At 43.8% G+C, this 19,532-nt stretch overlaps 1 protein-coding gene across 1 annotated transcript in view; it reads right to left on the bottom strand.

Annotated features, from left to right (window-relative positions):
* Positions 1-15,066, bottom strand: part of SLC39A12 (solute carrier family 39 member 12) — a 72,123-nt gene extending 57,057 nt beyond the window's left edge. Inside the window, exons 1-4 of the mRNA XM_034644203.1 lie at positions 15,042-15,066; positions 14,118-14,458; positions 7,461-7,742; positions 3,465-3,672 (exon numbers count right to left, since the gene is read on the bottom strand). Coding sequence (XP_034500094.1) covers positions 3,465-3,672; positions 7,461-7,742; positions 14,118-14,375 — 748 coding nt within the window. The 5' untranslated portion in view covers positions 14,376-14,458; positions 15,042-15,066. The remainder of the gene's footprint in view (positions 1-3,464; positions 3,673-7,460; positions 7,743-14,117; positions 14,459-15,041) is intronic.
* Between the last annotated feature and the right edge of the window lie 4,466 nt (positions 15,067-19,532).

Below are 19,532 nucleotides of genomic sequence, written 5' to 3'. Positions count from 1 at the left end.
TCAAGTGTGATTTATTCCTGGGATGTAAGGGTGGTTCAATATTTGCAAAGTAATCAATGTGATATATCACATCAATAAGAGAAAGGATAAAAATCATACGATCTTTTCAGTAGATGCAGAAAAGGCATTTGACAAAGTACACATCCACTCGTGATAAAAACCCTCAACAAAATAGATTTAGAGGGAACTACCTCAACATAATAAAGGCCATATATAAAAAACCCACAGCTTATGTCATCCACAATGGAGAAAAACAGAAAGCTTTTCCTCTCATTTCAAGAACAAGATAAGGGTGTCCACTCTCACCACTTTTATTCAACATAGTATTGGCAGTCCTAGACACAGCTAGCTATTAGACAAGAAAAAGGAATAAAAGACATCCAAATTGGTAAGGAAGAAGTAAAACTTTCACTATTTGCAGATGAGATGATACTCTATATAGATTCCCTAAAGACTCCACCAAAAAAACCACTAGAACTGATAAATGAATTTAGTATCGTTGCAGGGTACAAAAATCAATATATAAAAATCTGTTGCATTTCTATACACTAATAATAAAACAGCAGAAAAAGAAATTAAGAAAGTAGTCCCATTTACAATTACACCAAAAATAATAAAATACCTAGGAATAAATATAACCAAGGAGGTGAAAGATCTGTATTCTGAAAAGTATAAAACATTGGTGAAAGAAATTGAAGATGACACAAACAAATGGAAAGATATTCCATGCTCATGGATTGGAAGAACAAATATTGTTGAAATGTCTATACTATCCAAAGCAATTTACAGATTTAATGCAATCTCTATCAAAATATCAACAGCATTTTTCACAGAACTAGAACAAACAATCCTAAAATTTGTATGGAATCACAAAATACCCCAAATAGCCAAAGCAATCTTGAAAAAGAAAAAACTGGAGGTATCACAATTCCAGATTTCAAGTTATGCTTACAAAGCTGCAATAATCAAAAGAGTATGGTCTGGCACTAAAATAGACACATCGATCAATAGAACAGATTAGAAAGCCCAGCAATAAACCCTTGATTATATGTTTAATTAATCTTCAACAAAGGAGGTAAGAATATGCAATGGGAAAAAGGCTCCCCAATAAATGGTCTTGGGAAAACTGGACAATTATATGGAAAAGAATGAAACTGGACCACTTTCTTACACCATACATAAAAATAAACTCAAAATGGATTAAGGACATAAGTGTGGGATCTAAAAATCATAAAAATCCTAAAAGAGAGCACAGGTAGTCATTTCTCTGACACCGGACATAGCAACATTTTTCTAGAAATGTCTCCTGAGGCAAGGGAAAGAAAAGCAAAAATAAACTATTGGGACTGCATCAAAATAAAAAGCTTCTGCACAGCAAAAGAAACAATCAGCAAAACTAAAAGACAACCTAATGAATAGGAGAAGATATTTGTAAATGAAAATCTAAAAAAGGATGTGTCCAAAATATATAAAGTACAACGTCACACCAAAAAAACATATAATCCAATTAAAATTGGGCAGAAGAAATAAACAGACATTTCTCCAAAGACGACATCCAGAATAGCCAACAGACACTTGCAAGATGCTCAGCATCACTCACATCAGGGAAATGCAAACGAGATATCACCTCACACCTGTCAAAATGGCTAAATCAAAACACAAGAAACAACAAACGTTGGCAAGGATGTGGAGAAAAAGGGAGCCCTTGCGCACTGTTGGAAGGAATGCAGATTGATGCAGCCACTATGGAAAACAGTATGGAGCTTCCTCAAAAAATAAAATACAGAACTGCCGTATAATCCAGTAATCACTACTAGATATTTACCCAAAGAATATGAAAATATTAATCCAAAGTGTTACATGCACCTCTATGTTTACTGCAGCATTATTTACAATAGCCAGACTCTGGAAACAGCCCAAGTGTCCATTTGCAGATGAATGGGTAAAGGAGATGTGGTGTATATACACAATGGAGTATTACTCAGCCATAAAAACCGAAATCTTGCCATTTGCAATAACATGGATGGAGCTGGAGAGCATAATGTTAAGCAAAATGAAGTCAGTCAGAGAAATCAAATACCATATGCTTTCACTCACAAGTGGAATTTAAGAAACTGTAAAACAAGTGAGCAAAGGAAAAATAGAGAGACAAACCAAAAACCAGACTCTTAACTGTAGAGAACAAATAGATGGTTACCAGAGAGGAGGGGGGGGGGGCGGAAATAGTTGATGGGGATGAAGAATACATTTAACACGATGAGCCCTGAGTAACGTATAGAATTTAATCAGTATATTGTACACCTGAACTAATATAATGCTGCATGTTAACTGCTAAAAATTTCCCAACTCTTATTTCCCACCTCAAAGTGATTCTCAGCATAACATGCCTTCCCCTGACTTATTTCCTATGCATGACAGCTAGATAACATGACTTAATTAAACTTTGACTTTTAACAGAAAATGCAAGCGAACTGTAGAAAACCACATGTGTCGTTCAAATTGTTGGGCAAACAGGTCCAAGGAAAGTTCAACACTGAATTGTATGGCTCCAGCTCTCAATCCCTTCTTTCAGACTTGGCAGGTTTATCCAGATCATGGGTGTTGCTGGTCCCTTGGTAAATTCACATCTCCCTTTATGTTGGTAAATTCACATCTCCCTTTATGTTGTGCGTCGAGAGTAGCACCAGCTCTTATGTGACATTCCGTGCTCTCGGTGTGCAAGTTTGATACAGTTTTTTAAAATGTCATTTCTGGGGCACCTGGGGGGCTCAGTTGTTCATGATCTCATGGGTTGTGGGATTGAACCCCAAGTCAGGCTCCCTGCTCAGTGGGTAGTCTGCTTGAAATTATCTCTCTCCCTCTGCCCCTCCCCCACTCACTCACTCTCTCTTTCTAGAATAGTTAAAATTCATTTCATTTTTAATGTCTTGTCAAGGACAAAGGAATGTGCAAAACACACAGTCTGATTCCATTTCCAGCATCCCATTTTACCCTGGAGCTCCAAAAAGCTGGCACTCATGAATGTAGCCAGAATGGATAGTGCACATGACTTTTATTTAAAATTAAGTCATTTACCTTTATGGTTACAAGCAAACACTACCAAGGTTCTGGCACCACTGGGCATACTATTTCATCATTCTTACGTCCCCTGGCTCAGGACTATATACCAAGTAGAAAAGTGTTCATTAGTACTTACAGCAGGTCACAAAAATCTCCCCCTTGGCTCTATAACCATAGTATCATCATCAAATGGGCAAAGTCCTGATTTTTGCCTCATCACCACATGAAGACAATAGCATGTTTGCCTTGAAAAGGTCTGAGCTGTCTTACTACATGGTAAGATAAAATGGTGTTTAGAACATACCTGAACAAATCTAGTCATCAAAAGGCATTAGTTTTCCTTTTGGACACAATTCGTTTAGTAGGTATGACTTGGTAGTTAAATTCATGAAAAGCATCCTTACCCGAGAGGTGGAGAGTGTTTGTACTATTCAAAAAACTGAAAATATATTCCGTAAAATAGTCTGGGGAAGGCCAGTTTCTTTGCCCCAGACAAACACCTTGGAGGGACAAAGCAATGATTGTTGCCGCCAATTGAGGAAGTGTATTTTCATCAGCACCGTCACTGCTCGATATTCCAGATTTTTCCTGCAGCAGTTTGGTTTCCATACACTGAAATCAGATACACAGTAAAAAGAAAAGTTTGAACCTCTGAAGTTATTTTGATTAAAATATCTTTAGGATTTCCCCAAAAGACAAGAAATAGTTCTTTACCCTAAAGAGGATCAAATTGTTTGTAGGAACATGACTACCATCATTCTCCAGTCTCAGAATTCTGTTTGGAAAATTCCTGTTTCCTTTATTCGCCCTGACACTGGATTTTCTAACTGCCATCCTAGTGGTCCTTATTTACCTAACCTTTCTCATTACTCCCTCAGAGATGTGTTTTCTCCAAGAAGATCCCTTGGTCTTACTGTTCATGACCTTCCAATTGGTGAATTGTTTCTCTCCAGCTTCAAGGAATCTATATTCCTGACCTTGACTTCCTACTGGCTCTGGTGCATTGTGTCATCACAGAAAACGTCTCTTTTCACCCTTGCCTTTAGTCCCAAGTTCAATGCAGCTAAGTGCCAGTCAAAGCTAGCACAGTCTGTGTTCTTTGAACGTCCATTGGACCTAGGATCTTTTCCATGTGTACCTCAATTTTCTTCAATTAAATTAGGAACATCTTAAAGGCGAGAATCTTGCCTTGCATTCCACTAGTATATCCATTCACTCTTTTAACATTTATTGAGTGCCTTTTGTGTGCCAGACACTATGCTAAGTCCATTACATTACTCTCTTCATTTTCCCAGAGCTTTGCACAGTGGATACCCTCTTCACAGATCACCTGGCCAATAACAGAGTCCCAGTGTGAGCTCAGATCTGACCCATAGCCTATGCCCTTAAATACTCTTCCTCTTGTATATAGAAATAAATGGAAACACGGGATAGTGATGGGACTTTCATATCATCAAAGTGGTTCCATGGCATAGTGCTTGGGACAGACAGATAAAGCTTTAATATTATGTCTGCTATTTATAACAGAATGACCTTGAGCAAAATGATTAACTTTGTTAACCTTTATATTCTTCATCGGTAAAAAAGGACAATGCTGCCCACCACAAAGGTTATTAAGATTAGATGAGCTAATGCATGAAAAATTCTTAATACAGTAGCTGGTACATAGGACACAGTCAGCTAATCTTAGCTCCTGCCATTGGTGGTCTCAGGGTCTAGTGGTGCATCTGATAGACCGTAGGCTGGAGAAGGTGTCAAGAGCCTTATACTCAGCATTATGACAACTTTCCCCTTAAAGGCTCCAGAGGAGCCATTAATATTATAAACAAAAGAATAATACAATAATGTATGTTACAGAAATATCACTCCGTTGGCGAAGTAGTGCATAAATTGCCAGGGCTAGAATTTAAGAGCAAGAAGTCTAGTTAAGAAGTCGTTGATTAACCCGAGATATTCCTTGACCTCAGATGGTAGCACTAGAGATGGAAAGAAGTGGATGTATTTGAACAATATTACAAAGGACTTGCAAGAAAATGTGAAGGAGTCCAAAGAGTTAAAAATGGCTCAGCTTTCTGGGTTTGTCAACTGTATGGTGGTAATACCATCCACTAGTCCTCCATATAAGAGTCAGGGCTAGTGGAGATGTCCGTACAGATCCCTGTTTATTTATCATGGAAACAGCCAACAGTGGAAAGAGCAGAGAGAGGTGGGAGCAAGAGACCAAGTCAAGGAGATAAACAGTAGCTGGACAAAAGAGAATGAAGGAACGGAGGGATATTGACATTCTGGCCCACTAGGGAGGGGGGCTGGATTGGGGTCCTCCAGGGTACAGCTGGTTCTTGGTGAGCTCGTGAAGGCCCACCTGCAGCAGCTGTTAGTGTCTTCACCTATGGAGGCGGAATCCTGTGTAGACCAAGACATAGACATGCTGGTAGTGGTGGGCCTGGTCTACCAGCACCTTCTGTGACCTTGCCCTCTCTGGTTGGAAAGAACGGAATCCTCCAATGAGGGGCCAACAGGCCTCCTGTAAAAGTCTGGATTGACTGACTGAGGATTCCTAAGGGAATCCCAAGTGAATGGGCTAGGATGACAGTGTCATCCTCTAGGAGACAACAGGTCTAAGGCCTAGCAAGGGTTACAACTCAAGAAGAGCCCTTAACTCTTCTTGACCAAACTGATGGAGAAAGTAGGTCGACCCATAATATGAAATATTTTACGCTGCTCTAGGAATGTTTAATCTCACATATACTTGGAAGCCCAGGTATTTGCTGTGTGTGTTGGATAACCGAAATCCGCGTTGAACATGTACACACCATCTGCTTTTAAGTGCGGGGTGTTCGTTCCCACTTCATCTGCATCAAAAGGCAGCAACAGATGGGATGACTAACATCCTAGTGGCTAATTTGAACCGATCTTGTATCATATGGATGTGGCACTGAAGAAGTTATATGTAGGCCTATTTCCTTATTTAAGCAGAAACTGAATTCTAGAAAGGAACCCGTTTTCTCAATTGGAAGCGTAAACAAAAATATGGCCCTATTCTGAGATTCATGAGATGAGAGTTACCAGAGGGATGCCCACACAGTCCTTAGGAAACAGTCTTTCCATCTGGGTGCCAATCACAAGAGAAAGTAAACATTTTTACGGCAAATTGGAGGATATGTGTGCTGCTCGTGAGGCCATAGCATGATTGCACAGACCCCTCTGAGCTCCCAGGAGCCGGGATTGAGGTCAAAAATTAAATACACCTATACACGTCACTGTAGACTGAATATTTGTGCCCCCCCCCAAATCGTATGTTGAAATCCTACCACCTGCTGTGATGGTATTAGGAGGGGGAGTCTTTGGGAGGTGATTGGGTCAAGAGGGAGAAGCCACCATGAATGGGATTGGTGTGCTTATAAGAGAGACGCCAGAGGGCTCCCCCCACCCCTTCCACCATGTGAGGAGATGGTCTCTTACGAACCAGGATGGGGGCTCTCACCCGATATCAAATCTGCCCAGTGCCTTCATCTTGGACTTCCAGCCTCTAGAACTGTGAGAACTAAATTTCTATTGTGTAGAAACCACTCAGTCTATGGCATTTCTGTTACAGCAGCTCAAAGACACATGTCAATGAAAAATTCAAGAGGAAAAAAAAAATGATTCCCAACACTCTTCAAAATGCACGAGTGGCTGTTCAATTCTTGAAGAAAATGTGGCTTAAAAAATATATATATATATTTTTTATTAATGTTCAGAGCACTTCATCCTCTCAGACTTCCCACGACAAAGCTGATAAAGGTAATTGAAAGGCCAGCTTTTGCTGGAACAGTAAGGAAGGCCGGAAGGGGCCGGGCGCCTGGTTCCTCACAGTGGGAGCCCTGAGAGGAGAAAACCGCTTCAAGAGCCCCCTTGAACAGAAGCAGCACGAGTCAAAAGCTGCAGAAGAGATACTGTCTGTGCGGACTGCCGTGAATAATGCTTTTTGCAAGCTGTTTCTCCGGTGAAGTAACTAATGATAAATTCATCTCTCTCAAACGGTTCTGCCTGTGTTTTCCCTGGCCAGAAGTCACGGCAAACAGGCCCTGTGCCCTCCCCAACGGGGGTCAGTCCTTGGAGACTGATCAGAAGCCGTGAGTCACTCCCTTTCATGCGCAGGAGAGGAGAGAGGCCCCGTCACCTGGCTTTCCTGCCCCCCCCACCTTCTGGCTAGAACTGATTTTATAATCATTAGTCATCACATCTCCCCCTTTTATATGCAGAATTTTAAATGACGTCACTTAACATCCCATAACTAAACCCCACAAATACCTCTCTTAAAAGTCCCTGACTGTCCTCGGGATAAATAAGTGACAGAGAACAAGGCTCGGAGACCATATCTTAGAAGCAAAGCCAGTTGGCACCCTGGCCCTTCTTACCTGGCTTCTAGAAGTGTCAAAGTACTGCCTGGTGAGGGCCAGGATATCTTCTGTCTCGTTCTGTGAAAGGAAATAGGAGTCTTCATCCTGCCTGAGGCCGAGGAGGCTGTGTAGGTAAAATTTATACTCTTTATTACTCATGTTGAGCTTGGAAGAACAGATCTCTTCCTGATGAATAATGTAATAGAGAAGGAGAAGAGAAACTCTCTGGACCACTTCCTCTTGGACCTGCTCCTTCACATCTCCTCCAGCTATTAGTAACAGGGCGTCTGGCTCAAAGCACTGTTCCAAAAACAAAGAATAACACACAAGTAGAAACAAAGCTTAGCGCATAGTCCTAGAACACTAACGACCACTGGATCTCTCCTGCTTACTATGTTATGAATAGGAGGGGAACGTGGGCAGCCCCAGTAGTCAACTTCAAATAAGATAGTCCTGGTTGGACTTTTATACATCAGTGATGCCCTCCCGGGGAGCCCTTATTCCCTGAGAGGAGTCCTTCTATCTCCAGCTGTCCATGAGATGTCTGGAGTAAAACAGTTGACTCTTTGGCTTTTAAAGGAATGCCCCATTGCATTCAGAACGAAATCCGAGCTCTGTACAATTTTCTCATTGGTCTGGCTCTTGCCTCCCTTCCTCCCTTACCTTACCTTAGCCTCTCCCCACCTCTCATTAACTTTCTGCCCCTGTGATTTTCCATCAGTCCCACCAAGCTCCCTCCCACCACCTTTCAGGTCTTCCCCCTCATTTCTCAGATCCAGCTTCAAGTGACACCCCCTTGGGGACGCCTTCCCGAACACCCTATGCAAAGTAGAAAGCTCCAACCTCTGCCCCATGTTTTCCAGCGTGTCACTGTTCGATGGAAACAGGACCCAAGCCACAGAGGTGAGCCACACAGCACTTTAAATTTTCCAGTAGCCACATTTTAAAAAGTGAAATTAATTTTAACAACGTATTTCATAATGTACCGTATTGAAACATATATGTAAGATAGGATCACTTCAACGTGTCGTTAAAATTTTTAAAAATTATTTATGAGCAATTTGACATTCATTTTGCCAGGCTAAGTCTTCAAAATCTAGTGTGTACTTTACACTTCCCAGCATGTCTCAATTAGACAAGCCACGTTATCAAGTACCCAACAGTCACACGGGGACAGTGGAAGCTCCGGCACAGAACAGATTTATTTCCTTCGTGGCACTAGTATTCTAAAATGGCTTTCTCTCCGTGCTTATTTTCTCTATTCCCTTGAGAACAAGTGGTCCATGAGGGGCAGGTTTCGTCTGTGCACAGCTGTATCCTCAGCATCGAGCACAACGCCTGGCACTTACGAGGCGTGAAATGGAATGAATGAACGCCATCTGCCTCACCTTTACCCTACCTAAGAGAGAATTGCTAACAATACTTCCACGATGCTTTCTTTCACACCCACAGCCAGACGCCTGGCTTGGCTCATCTAGGGAGTTTACATGGCAGAAGGCATTTTGGGGAATGTGATGGGACAATAAGAAAAAGATACACACAGGGCTGTAGAAGGGAAGCTTTCCTGGCAGGACAGGAGCTGTCTTCCTTCAAAGACAGTGGGGTGCTCCTAAGAATTCGCCTAGGATCCCAGATCAGCCCACTACACAGCATCAGCCTCAGAGGGAAGGTATGGAGGGACACCCATCCTGAGCCACAGAGGGATTTTTCCCCATTGTGGGACAATTTACTATAATATCTTTTAATCTATTCTCTGAGATGGAAGCTGCAGGTATCCTAATTCCACGTATGCTGTGTGTCCCACTGGGTGACGTCTGGGACGTACCATCTGAGTCAGGAAGAAACATGTCATCCGTCTCTAAAGCAAAGCATGCATCATCACATTCTTCATAAGCCATACAGATTCTGTTCTCTCCCCGACTCAGCTGCTCTGGGATAAGAACTCAGCAAACGGGCTTCCCAACAAGACTAACTCAATGTGACTATTCAGCTCTACCACTGAAACCAACCTAGTCCCCTTTCCTGTTTTTTGATTAGCCCACAAGAAAAGTTCATGGCTTGGTCGCTGTTGGCAGGGCAGATGGCAAGACTCAAGGAGGTGAATCAGTTGAAACAAAAGTGTAACCAAGCCATTCTTTGTAACATATAACCTCCTGAAACCAAACTATTGGTAATATCAGCTATCCTTTGTTGGAAGTCATGTGCCCAGGACAGTGCTAAGCCCCTTAGGTATTCACGCATCCTCAGTACATAAATCTAATGGGTGGGATGCCTGAGTGGCTCAGTTGGTTAAGTGAGACCAAGGGATGGGTAAGGCTTGAATATAAATCAATGAGAACATAGTACAACGAGATGATTGAATGAGTTCCTGCTGACAGACTGTCAAGTGCTGTTCAGGCTGTTTGATGAGGCTGGGCAGGTCGGAAAAAGTGCCAGTGACACAAGAAATGGGACTTCCATGAGGCCACCAGACCGGGCACGCGTGGCCAGGGTTTGGTTGACAGCACACAGCAGAGGATGTGGCCCATCCGAGGTGACTGAGACCCCTCTCCGTTTGTGGTTCCTCCTCCATGTACCTCTCTTGGATTGGAATAGGAGGGATGTTGCCCCGGGCAGCAGAGAATAGGGTAAGAAATGGTGAAAAGCATAGAACATGGAAGGTAAATTGATTTCTGACTGAAAATGTTTAAACAGTTGCAGAGCATCACACTTTGTATGATGAGAGCTCTCCTTTGTCTCAAATGAACAGAAGTTACCTAAACCTTGCTTTAATTTTCTGATGTCTGCTTCAACGAAGCTCAATTGGCAATCAAATGACCGTGGTCTGAAAACTTTCTGCCTTTTAATGATATTTGACTCTTAAGAAGTTACTTTTGTATGGAAGGCAGTGGCTTGAGGAAAGACTGCTGTCAGGAACATCAGAAGAGCTAACAGACATGGACAGGACAGAACGTTCTATGGGGGTGGGTGGGGGGCATCATCACTAGATTTCAGTTGTTAGAGCTTTTAGCTGTACCTATGTTGTGTTTGGGAGAGGATGTCTAGTAAAATTTTGCAAATACTTCCACCCCACAGGCATCAAGATCAGTGCGTGGTGCTAACACTGGTGAAGTGATTCTTTGTTCGAGAAGAATGGACTCATTCAGGAATAATCCATCGATTTTTCCCTTTAATCTTGTCAGGTGGAGGCAATAAGGTTTGGGAGGTTTGGGGGGGGGGAGACACAGATTCTGGATTCCTATAGCCAATCAGATCGCCTTCCCCAGCTGTCTCATGCAGTTTTGTTTACTGCTAATGCTAGGAAAGCCTCCATGACAAAAAGCAATAGGAAAGCTTCCTTCTGTGTGAAGAGGGCAGTTGTCACACTTGTAGGTCAACTTTAAAGATTTTAGATCCAAACATGTTTAAATTTGATTTTGATTATGGATAAATCCACTGGCCTTTTTCAAGTTCTGAGATTTTTATAAGGTCTCTTTTTTTGTGGGAGGGGGGTCTTAATAATGGACTATGAGAGGGAAATTATATTTCTTCCTTTTCCTGCCAAACCAGGAGTAGGAAGGATGTTGGCTAATGGCAGGCACTGGCTTTTGGTGGGTCTATACCCGATTCTGTGGCATTTCTGACTGACAGAGATAAGTCTTCCTGCAGTAAGAAGAACCCGTTAGATCAGCAAGTTAAGATAAAGTTTGAGCCGTCCCCTGTTTCTCCTGTGACAGAAATGACAAATGGGGGAGGGGGTTGAATTAAATACAGGACCTTAAAGCAGTGGTTCTCTGCCTTGAGTGTGTCCGAGAATCTTCCAGAGATCTTGGATAAAAAACCCAAGCCCCTGGGACTGTGGGGTGGGGGTGGCTGCGGACGGGGCAGGAGGGGGGTGCTGAGGAAGACTTCACTTCTCAGCAGCACTGCAAGTACTTCACCAACACTGCTCCAGGGTCCCTGGGAAAGGGGGTTGGACGTGCCCACTGTGTCCGGGAAATGGGAGGGGACAGAGAGAGCTTGAACTGTCGTGCCCCAGCTTGTTTACACACGGCCTTGGGGTCCTCACACACAGCTCCCTGAGGACGGAACCAGCACTGGGGTCTTATGGATGAGGGGGCTGAGGTTCAACATGTCCTAACAACTAGAAGTTTCCAGAACAAGGATATGGGCCCAGTGCTGGCTGACCCCAGACACCAGATTCTTATCCCTTCGTCACGTCTGGAGCCCACGTAGGGGCATGCTTCTCACCATAACTGAAGTGGAATTTATTCTCTTAGAGTTACTTAATTCCTCATTAAATTCATTAAAACTCCATTCTAACCTTTCTCATTAAAAAAAAGAAAAAAAGGCCATGATCAGGCAAGACTTATTTTCAAAGGCTAAAGCTTCAATGGATATATTTTTAAATGCACAGTGCTTTCAGATACTTCAGATTGATTCACACACACACACACACACACTCATTCAGTTTTTACCTAAGCCTATAATAAAATTGGGAACGTTTTTTTCTCTCCACAAATTTAAGACACCCACTTCCCTCTTTTTTCCCCAGACCTTTAGGGATATGAACTTACCCCCTTGCCCTCTTTTTACCACAGAATTTCTAATACAAACCCTGCCTCTAAATGGACAAAGTCCCTAAAAAGACATAAGGCTGACGTGCTGTGGTTTGTGCCAGAATGCGGTTGCTTGTCAAACCAATAGGACACTGTTTCTCCCTAGTTTTTTATGAATGACAAGGAGAGATTGCATGGGATCCTCACTTACAGGGGGACTCAGGTGAAGCGTAGCCCTTTGGTCATGGAAAGTGGAAATTTGCCTTTTTTTTTTTTTTTAACCTCAGTCTTTGCCACAGGGAAATCCCAGCAGCAAGAGGGCTATTAAAGACATGTATTTTACTTCCTAGGCAAAGAAATAGCTCAAACAGAAGCTAAATCGGCCAAACACTTGACAGTGTCACAGAAAACAAAAAGTGAAAAACAACCGCCACTCCCCCCCTCAAAACAACAGAGAACAATTTTGCATGTTTATATTCGCCTTAGCTAGACCAATATTCAACCAGCCTTAATAAGGCCCTTTATGTCATTAGAGGAGAACATTTCCCTGAAGCAAATTCTCAGAGGACATTAATAAGATATGACTCCTAGTTATTTCCATGGGGAAGTCTTATGTTGCTATATATATAAATTAATGTCATTACAGATGCGTTGCCTATTGTAACATGTTTTCTCTGGGAGCCTTTGGGAATCTCATTAATTACTAAATTATTTGTTGTTTGCACAGAGCAGAGAAAAAAATTCTATTAGTAGGACCCTTCTGTCACAAGGAAAAAAAAACAAAAAACAAAACACTTGGCCAGGAAATGTTTCCCCTAGAACTAAGCGTGATTAAGAAAGTCTGCCAATTTTCTTCTTCTTTTCTTTTCTTTTTTTTGCTGGTGGCAGTTATTTGCTTCTTTTCTTATTTATTTATTTATGTCGTCATTTATTTGTACCTTCATTCTGAAAAAAATCTTGTCAATCAGGAAAGGGGTGGTGAATAGTGTTTTTGTTTGTTCTTATTTGCTATAGTCTGAAAATATGGGCTCCTGCCTCTGGTATTTCCCCTGTGGACCCCTCCACCCAGACAGAGACATTCTGATTTTACTTTAAGGGCTGACTTTACATTAATGTGGATTTTACATTAAAGTGGCCTGCAGATTTTTTTTTTTTTTTGTAAATTCCATCCCAGGCAAGTTAAATCTCTTCTATGGAAGGAGAAAGAAGCCCCAACGTGATATTGGGGGACAGGGGCCAGGCAATGCTGAGGTGCAGACAGGGTTTGAGACCCGCTGGGGTAGACCGGGTAAGGCTGTGACTCCAGCCCCACTAGGCACAGGCCTCATTTTAGCTCCATCTACAGCACTTCTCTTCCCCAGATCAGATGTGTCCTTTTAAAAAAAGATTTATTTATTTCAGAGAGAGAGAGAGCGAGCGAGTGTGCGCGCGCACCAGCAGAAAGGGCAGAGGGTGAGGGAGAGAGAATGTCAAGCAAACACTGCACTCCTGGCGGAACCTGACGTGGGGCTCGATCCCGTGACTCTGAGATCACTTCCTGAGCTGAAACCAAGAAACGGTAGGCTTAGTCCACCGTGCCCCGCAGGCGCCCCTCTGATGTGTCATTTTTAAGAGGATGATTATCCAATTCACGAACGACCCACCATGCAACATACTAGAAACCAATCAACATCCAGGGTAAAGTACTAAAAAATTCAACGGTAGACAAATATCCTATCACCGTCACTCCGCTCCCCAAAACAAATAGCATCTAACCAGTGATGCACAGGTTCTCTGCAAACACACACACACACACACACACACACACACACACACACACACACTTAGTAAATCAGAAAGAAGAGAGAACTAAAAGGTCACACTTGCAACTAAATACCTCTCAACATGCCAAAGGGCTGCTGAAAGGCTTCCAGAAACATTACCCTTTTAGTAAATGAAAATTCTCCCTGTTTTGAATTGCTATACGTACAGCGCTGAGTGACTCCCAGGATCCTAGCTGTGGGCGTTATTGGACCGCAACACAGCGCCCACCCGGGTCAGGGGTTCAATTTTGCTTTACCGAAGCAAAGGGCCAGAGAAGCCATTGCTCTTCTTTGAATGCACCCTGGTCCCTGACACTGTATCCTACTGCACTAACCAGACTGCAGTCTCCTTGCATTCCGCTTGTCCTCCGTGGGCAGCCAGTTTTCTCCAACAATGTTTTGACGAGGCTTCCCGAATGGTTCAGGGGTGGGGGGCCACCAGAAGACAGAGCTCGCAGAACTTCCGTCAGGTGGCCTGGGCTCCAGGTGCCGCTGCTGTCCTGGGTGGAGGGTCTTTCTGTCTCAGCGGGAACAAGGCTGAGGAGAAGGAACAACGGCACCCCCAATACTGGAAGCTTCACCCAGAAGCACATTTCCACCCTTCCTTTACCTCCAGTGGGTGTGTGATGGAGTTGGGTGGCTTGCTGTCGGTGTAAACTTGTAATCGGAGGAATTTCTGTGGTGAAGGGGGAAAATAAAGGGTTTAATTATTGTGCCTGCAACGTGTTTGAAAGGATTCATTAGTGGGCTGGCTAAGCGGCTTTGCAAGGCAAGCCGGTTTCCTAGCAGCGGGGGGTCTGTAGGTCATTTATAACCGCAAACAGCAGGCATCAGGGCTGTGGACTTTCAAACGGTAGGACAGCCAAGAAGTTTGTGAGATTGCCTCTCTCTAAACTCAACAGAGAATCCGAATTAGGAAGAAGAAGTTTCTCTGTTCATTCTGCAGGTGGTACCAGTCATAGGACCCGGGCAGGAAATGCTCTCGTTTTATCCCATCCGAAAGTAGAAATCCCAGGGCTGGGTGGTCCTCATCGCTCAAATCAGTAAATAAAAATAAACAGAAAATGCATTTCAAAAAATGACCCATATCACGTGGAATGAGACGGTTTTAGTTAAGGAAGGGCACTAGAAGAATATGCCCAGAAAACACTGGTCATTTTTTATTTTTTTGTTTATTACCAGGACGAACCAGCAGAAAAGCCCAAGGGTTTCAAGATCACAAGAGCCGTCATAAATCCACATACTCACTCAACACTCACTAAAGGCATGCTGGACAGCTTGAGAGCCAATCAGCTTTCTGCAAAAAAAAAATTGATCTCTTCCACCAATTGCTCAAGGAATATAAAATGTTAACAGCATCTCATGGCAGATCTCCGCCCAGAGATGAGCTAGTCATGACTGTAGGGGTAGTAACAGAGATATTGGGATAACTTCTACAGTTAAGAAAAGAGAGAGAGTTTAAGATTTTTACATTAGCATTTAAAAAAGGACAGAAGATGAGACAAACATTTCTAAATGCCGTGCTTACCGTTAAAGGAAAGATAAATGATTATTTATCTGGAGCTCTGTGGCCTTTAAATCTCCGAGAGTATTTTGTGGTTACAAAGTCCTCTGTTTTTAAAATTCCTGACTGTGCATCGGGAGCTGGAGAGGATTATTTCAACCCAGAGAAGTTTTCAGTTGCTATGGAGAGAGCTGCTCTGTGGGTAACAATGAAGGTGGATAAAAATGAGAACTTTCTGTCTGGCAGATTTTCAGGAAAATCAAGTAAAAGTGGCAAATGAACCTGACTTTTTATAGCAATATTTACGAATGCTCCTAAAAGTCTAAGAAAAACTTAGAATTTCTTACAGTCACTTGCCTTTTAAGGGACAGATCTAGGTCAAAGGATTTCACCTTGCAGAATGGAAGGGCTTTGGTGCTAGATCAACATTTTTTCTCCTTTCCAGTTCATTCTGTAACTGTTTTAGCCACACTCAAGCCAAAAATTTGTTGAAAAGATAAGCTGTTTAAAGCCTTAATTATATAAGGTGCAGAGGTTTAAAAGACTTAAGGCGTTTGAAAGTCTGTAAAAAGAGGTCTTCAAACAAGAAGAATAGTATGTGTTGGAGGCATAAAGTTTTTACCTGGGAAGTAAGCGAATGGAGATGGGGAACTTGAATTAGCGTATATATTCTGATCCCAGAGTCTGCAGGAGAAGCGATTACGTAAGGCCCGCAAGGCCCTGGGAAACGCACACCCGACAAATTATTAGCAAAGCAATGACTGAGAGATCAAAGCGCTACATTGTGGAGGAGGTAAGAGATGTTCAAAGCCATGATTTCAAAAGGGACAGAGTGCATGTACGTGGTACATGAAACACAAAGTGATGCTGAAGGATGAAGGCAAGGGACGGAGCTCTGAGTTCAGTTCTGGGGTCAGGGTGAGGGTGGAGGGAGCGGGGCTTCTCGGGGTGGGGGGCAGAGGAAACAAAAAGAGAAAGACATTGGGAGAATCCACTTTCTCTGTCACTAAGGATGTGAAACTGGGAGCAACAGCGGGAGACCACGTACGAGAACGCTCTAACACTCATAGAAACACAGGAGGCAAAAGCTCCCAGAAATGCCCAGCTTCTCTCTAATGACACATCACAGAGCACGTGGATTTACCGAAACTGTCAAGGGACTTGGCCTGTTCCTCCTGAACCCTCTGGTGAGCTCAGGGCTCACCGGGAGGCCATGTCCAGAATCATCAGTCCATGGACGCCTGGGTGGCTCAGTCAGTTAAGCGTCTGCTTTCCGCTGAGGTCACGGTCCCAGGGTCTTGGGATTGAGTCCCGCAATGGAGCTCCCTGCTCGGCAGGCAGGGAGCCTGTTTCTCCTTCTGCCTGCAGCTCCCCCTGCTTGTGCTCTGATAAATAAATAGCATCTTAAAAAAAGAAAAAAAGAAAAAAGAATCATCAGTCCAGCAGGGAGAGGAAGGAGGAGCGGGTTAGCACTCCCCAGCGAGGGCCCTGAGTGGGGGCAGAGGAGGGAGTGGGCTCGGGGCAGAGGAGCACGGAAAAGCTCCTTCCAGGGGGAGGGTGGGGACAGGACACCTCAGCCTTATCTGTCTGAGGGATGGGTTGGGAGGTATCTAAAGCAAAGTTGTCCAAAACCAACACTGAGCACATTACCCAGTCCCCCCATCACGTGCTACCTTTCAGAACCTTGGCTTGGCCTTGTTTTTGGAATTAAAGCCCTGGCTTCCCGGCCCTGCCCTGATTAGCAGCTGAAATCTGTCCTCCGTGCCCAAGACTTACCGGTTGCAGGCGAACCGGATCTTGATTTGCTCTAACCCGGGGTCCCAGGACAGTGGCGCTTCTGAGACTCTAAGAAATCTTCCCGATTCCTCTGTGCCAGCGTCCACCCGGGAAGGCCTATTTTCTAGTCCAGGCTCCCCGTGGCCACGGATTCCCTCCTAATAGCCTCCAGGTCGTTACCTCCTGCAGGAACTCTCAGCTGTTCCCACCACCTGCGCCAGCCTACCCACGGCCACACGACCCTCCCCCCACCACGTCTCCCGATGCGATGTCACACGGCCAAGCCTGCTCTGTTTGTCCCCAGGGCTTGCTGCACCCCACGGTCAGCCACCAGCCACGATCCTGTCCCTGTCCCAGGTGAGACGCCGTTCAGGTGGGGCAGGCAGAAGCCCAGGCTGTAGGGTCTAAGTCAGGCCAAGAGAGGGCCGGCAAGAAAAAAGCAGGAGTAGTAAGGGAACAGAACACTTAGCAGAACCTGGTGGTGTCGCCTTCCGGGCCGGACCCTGGGTTGTAGCTTTAACTGCTTGGGCGCGGCCTGCCTGAAACCAGCCTTTCTTAAACATGCTTGCATCTGCAATCCAAACCAGCCTCTAGGGGTCATGAGTTTCAGATGTTAGCTAGCCCCCTACGTAAAGAAGGGGCCAATTTACCCCTGACTGATAGTTACAAGGCAGTGAGCCCCATTTGGGACCACGCTCATGTGATGCAGTATGTCCTGATACACAGACGCTTTGCGCTCTCACAGGGAGATGAGCGGACAGGAAGTGGGAGAGAAGGAGGACCAGTCTTTCCTTCAGTTCCGATTCTTTGCCTTTTGCTATGGCCTGTGTTTCAGACTTCTACAGGTCTTAGAATGTATCCCACGTGTACCTTGGCTTGAGCTAGGGAGAATTTAAAGGGTCCTCCGGGAAACCTGAAATAAATGGCAGCAACTTAAGAGACTGAAACCAGGATAAAGCCATCTTGTGGGTCTAGTTCAGGGCCGCCCTGTACAGTTCTGCAGGTGGGGCACTGTACAACTTTAGGGATCATTCACTTCTGTGATCATCACAGATTTCTATATTTATTTCAACAATGGTGGAGGGCAGCATGGGTGCTGTTTCAACATCCAGCCTACCCCCTGTGGGGCCAGCTCTGGCAGTCATAGGAGGTCCTAACGTTCTGAGCTGCCACTGGGCCCAGTTTCTCCCCATGTGCCCCTTTACACGGTCTTCTTCCGTTTTTTCCAACACACTAACCTCTCTAAATAATAATAATAATGATAATGCTTATTAACACTTTTTGAGTATCTTCTATGCCTGGGCACTGTGCTAAGCCACTTCACGTCTATTTTCTCACGTTATGTCAATAGAGCCTAATGAACTTCTCGCAGTCCATTTCAGAAACAGCCAGTGTCACACAGCCGGTAGGTGTCTCCAGAAATCCAGGCCCGTCCACATCGAAGCTGGTGCTTATACCACCGAGCACCCTTCGGTTGTGATGAGTTCCCTTGGTTTTATCTGTGTGTGCAAGCTTTTTACTGCACAGCGTGGGGTGGTCAGGATGCACAAAGGAATCCGATGAGAGCCCATCATTAAGGAAATAATCTGCTACATTCTGATTTGTCAAATCTTCCCCAAAACCTTTCAGTCCAAAAATTCTCAGAGGAAGAAGAAATGTAAGCAAAAGACAGAACTTTAAAACAAATAGAACCCTGGGCTCTACTCTTGTGTAAGACTTAGCAGGACTACCTACCAGGCATTTGAAACAAATGCTACTTGTTCTGTAAACGATTTCTCAGAGGAAAAGCGGAATATTCCACGGAGAAGGCAGCCCCTACGGGGTCGGGACTATCTTACCCATCTTCTGATTCTGTGACACTACCTACATCACTGGAGAAATAGCAGTTAGAACATGTCAGTTGTTTTGAACTTAGACCTTTGGGCCATCTTTGATGTGGAAGCTGATCGTAAAAAGAACTTAAGCAAAACATACGTTTTTATCATGTGCGACTTTCAAACAATATTTTTCTTCTCTATAAGCCATCTATGATCACTAATTAAAAAAAAAACTATAGAAAATACCTAAGAGTATATAAAAAAAAGAGAAGGCGCTCTCTGTATTATATCTGTTGCCTTTTAGTGTATCTCTTTTTATTATTTTAACCTAATTTGGATTATGTTATATGCATGACTTTAAAACTCATCATTTTTACTCATTATCAGTGTCAGTCTTGCTGCAAACAGATCCGTTTTATTAGTCATTTCAAAAATTCACCTGCCCGTTTGGCTTTGATGAACCCTCATTTATAGCTTGTTCTCCTCGTCCTTCGTTTCCGCTCTTTTTATTCCCCCCTTCCTTTTCCCTGTCTTTCTGTGGTTCTTTCTGTGAGAACAAAGCTTGGAGGGGCAGATTTTGCTAGGTGTCTACCCCATGGCCATCCTTCCTCCTTCCATCTGTTCAAGGCAGCAGGGTGCCCAACGAAAACCCC

The sequence above is a fragment of the Ailuropoda melanoleuca genome, chromosome 15 (assembly GCF_002007445.2).
Source record: "Ailuropoda melanoleuca isolate Jingjing chromosome 15, ASM200744v2, whole genome shotgun sequence".
Classification (NCBI taxonomy): domain Eukaryota; kingdom Metazoa; phylum Chordata; class Mammalia; order Carnivora; family Ursidae; genus Ailuropoda; species Ailuropoda melanoleuca.
Note: the sequence above shows the minus strand (reverse complement) of the source record. Positions and strands in the feature narration are given on the sequence as shown.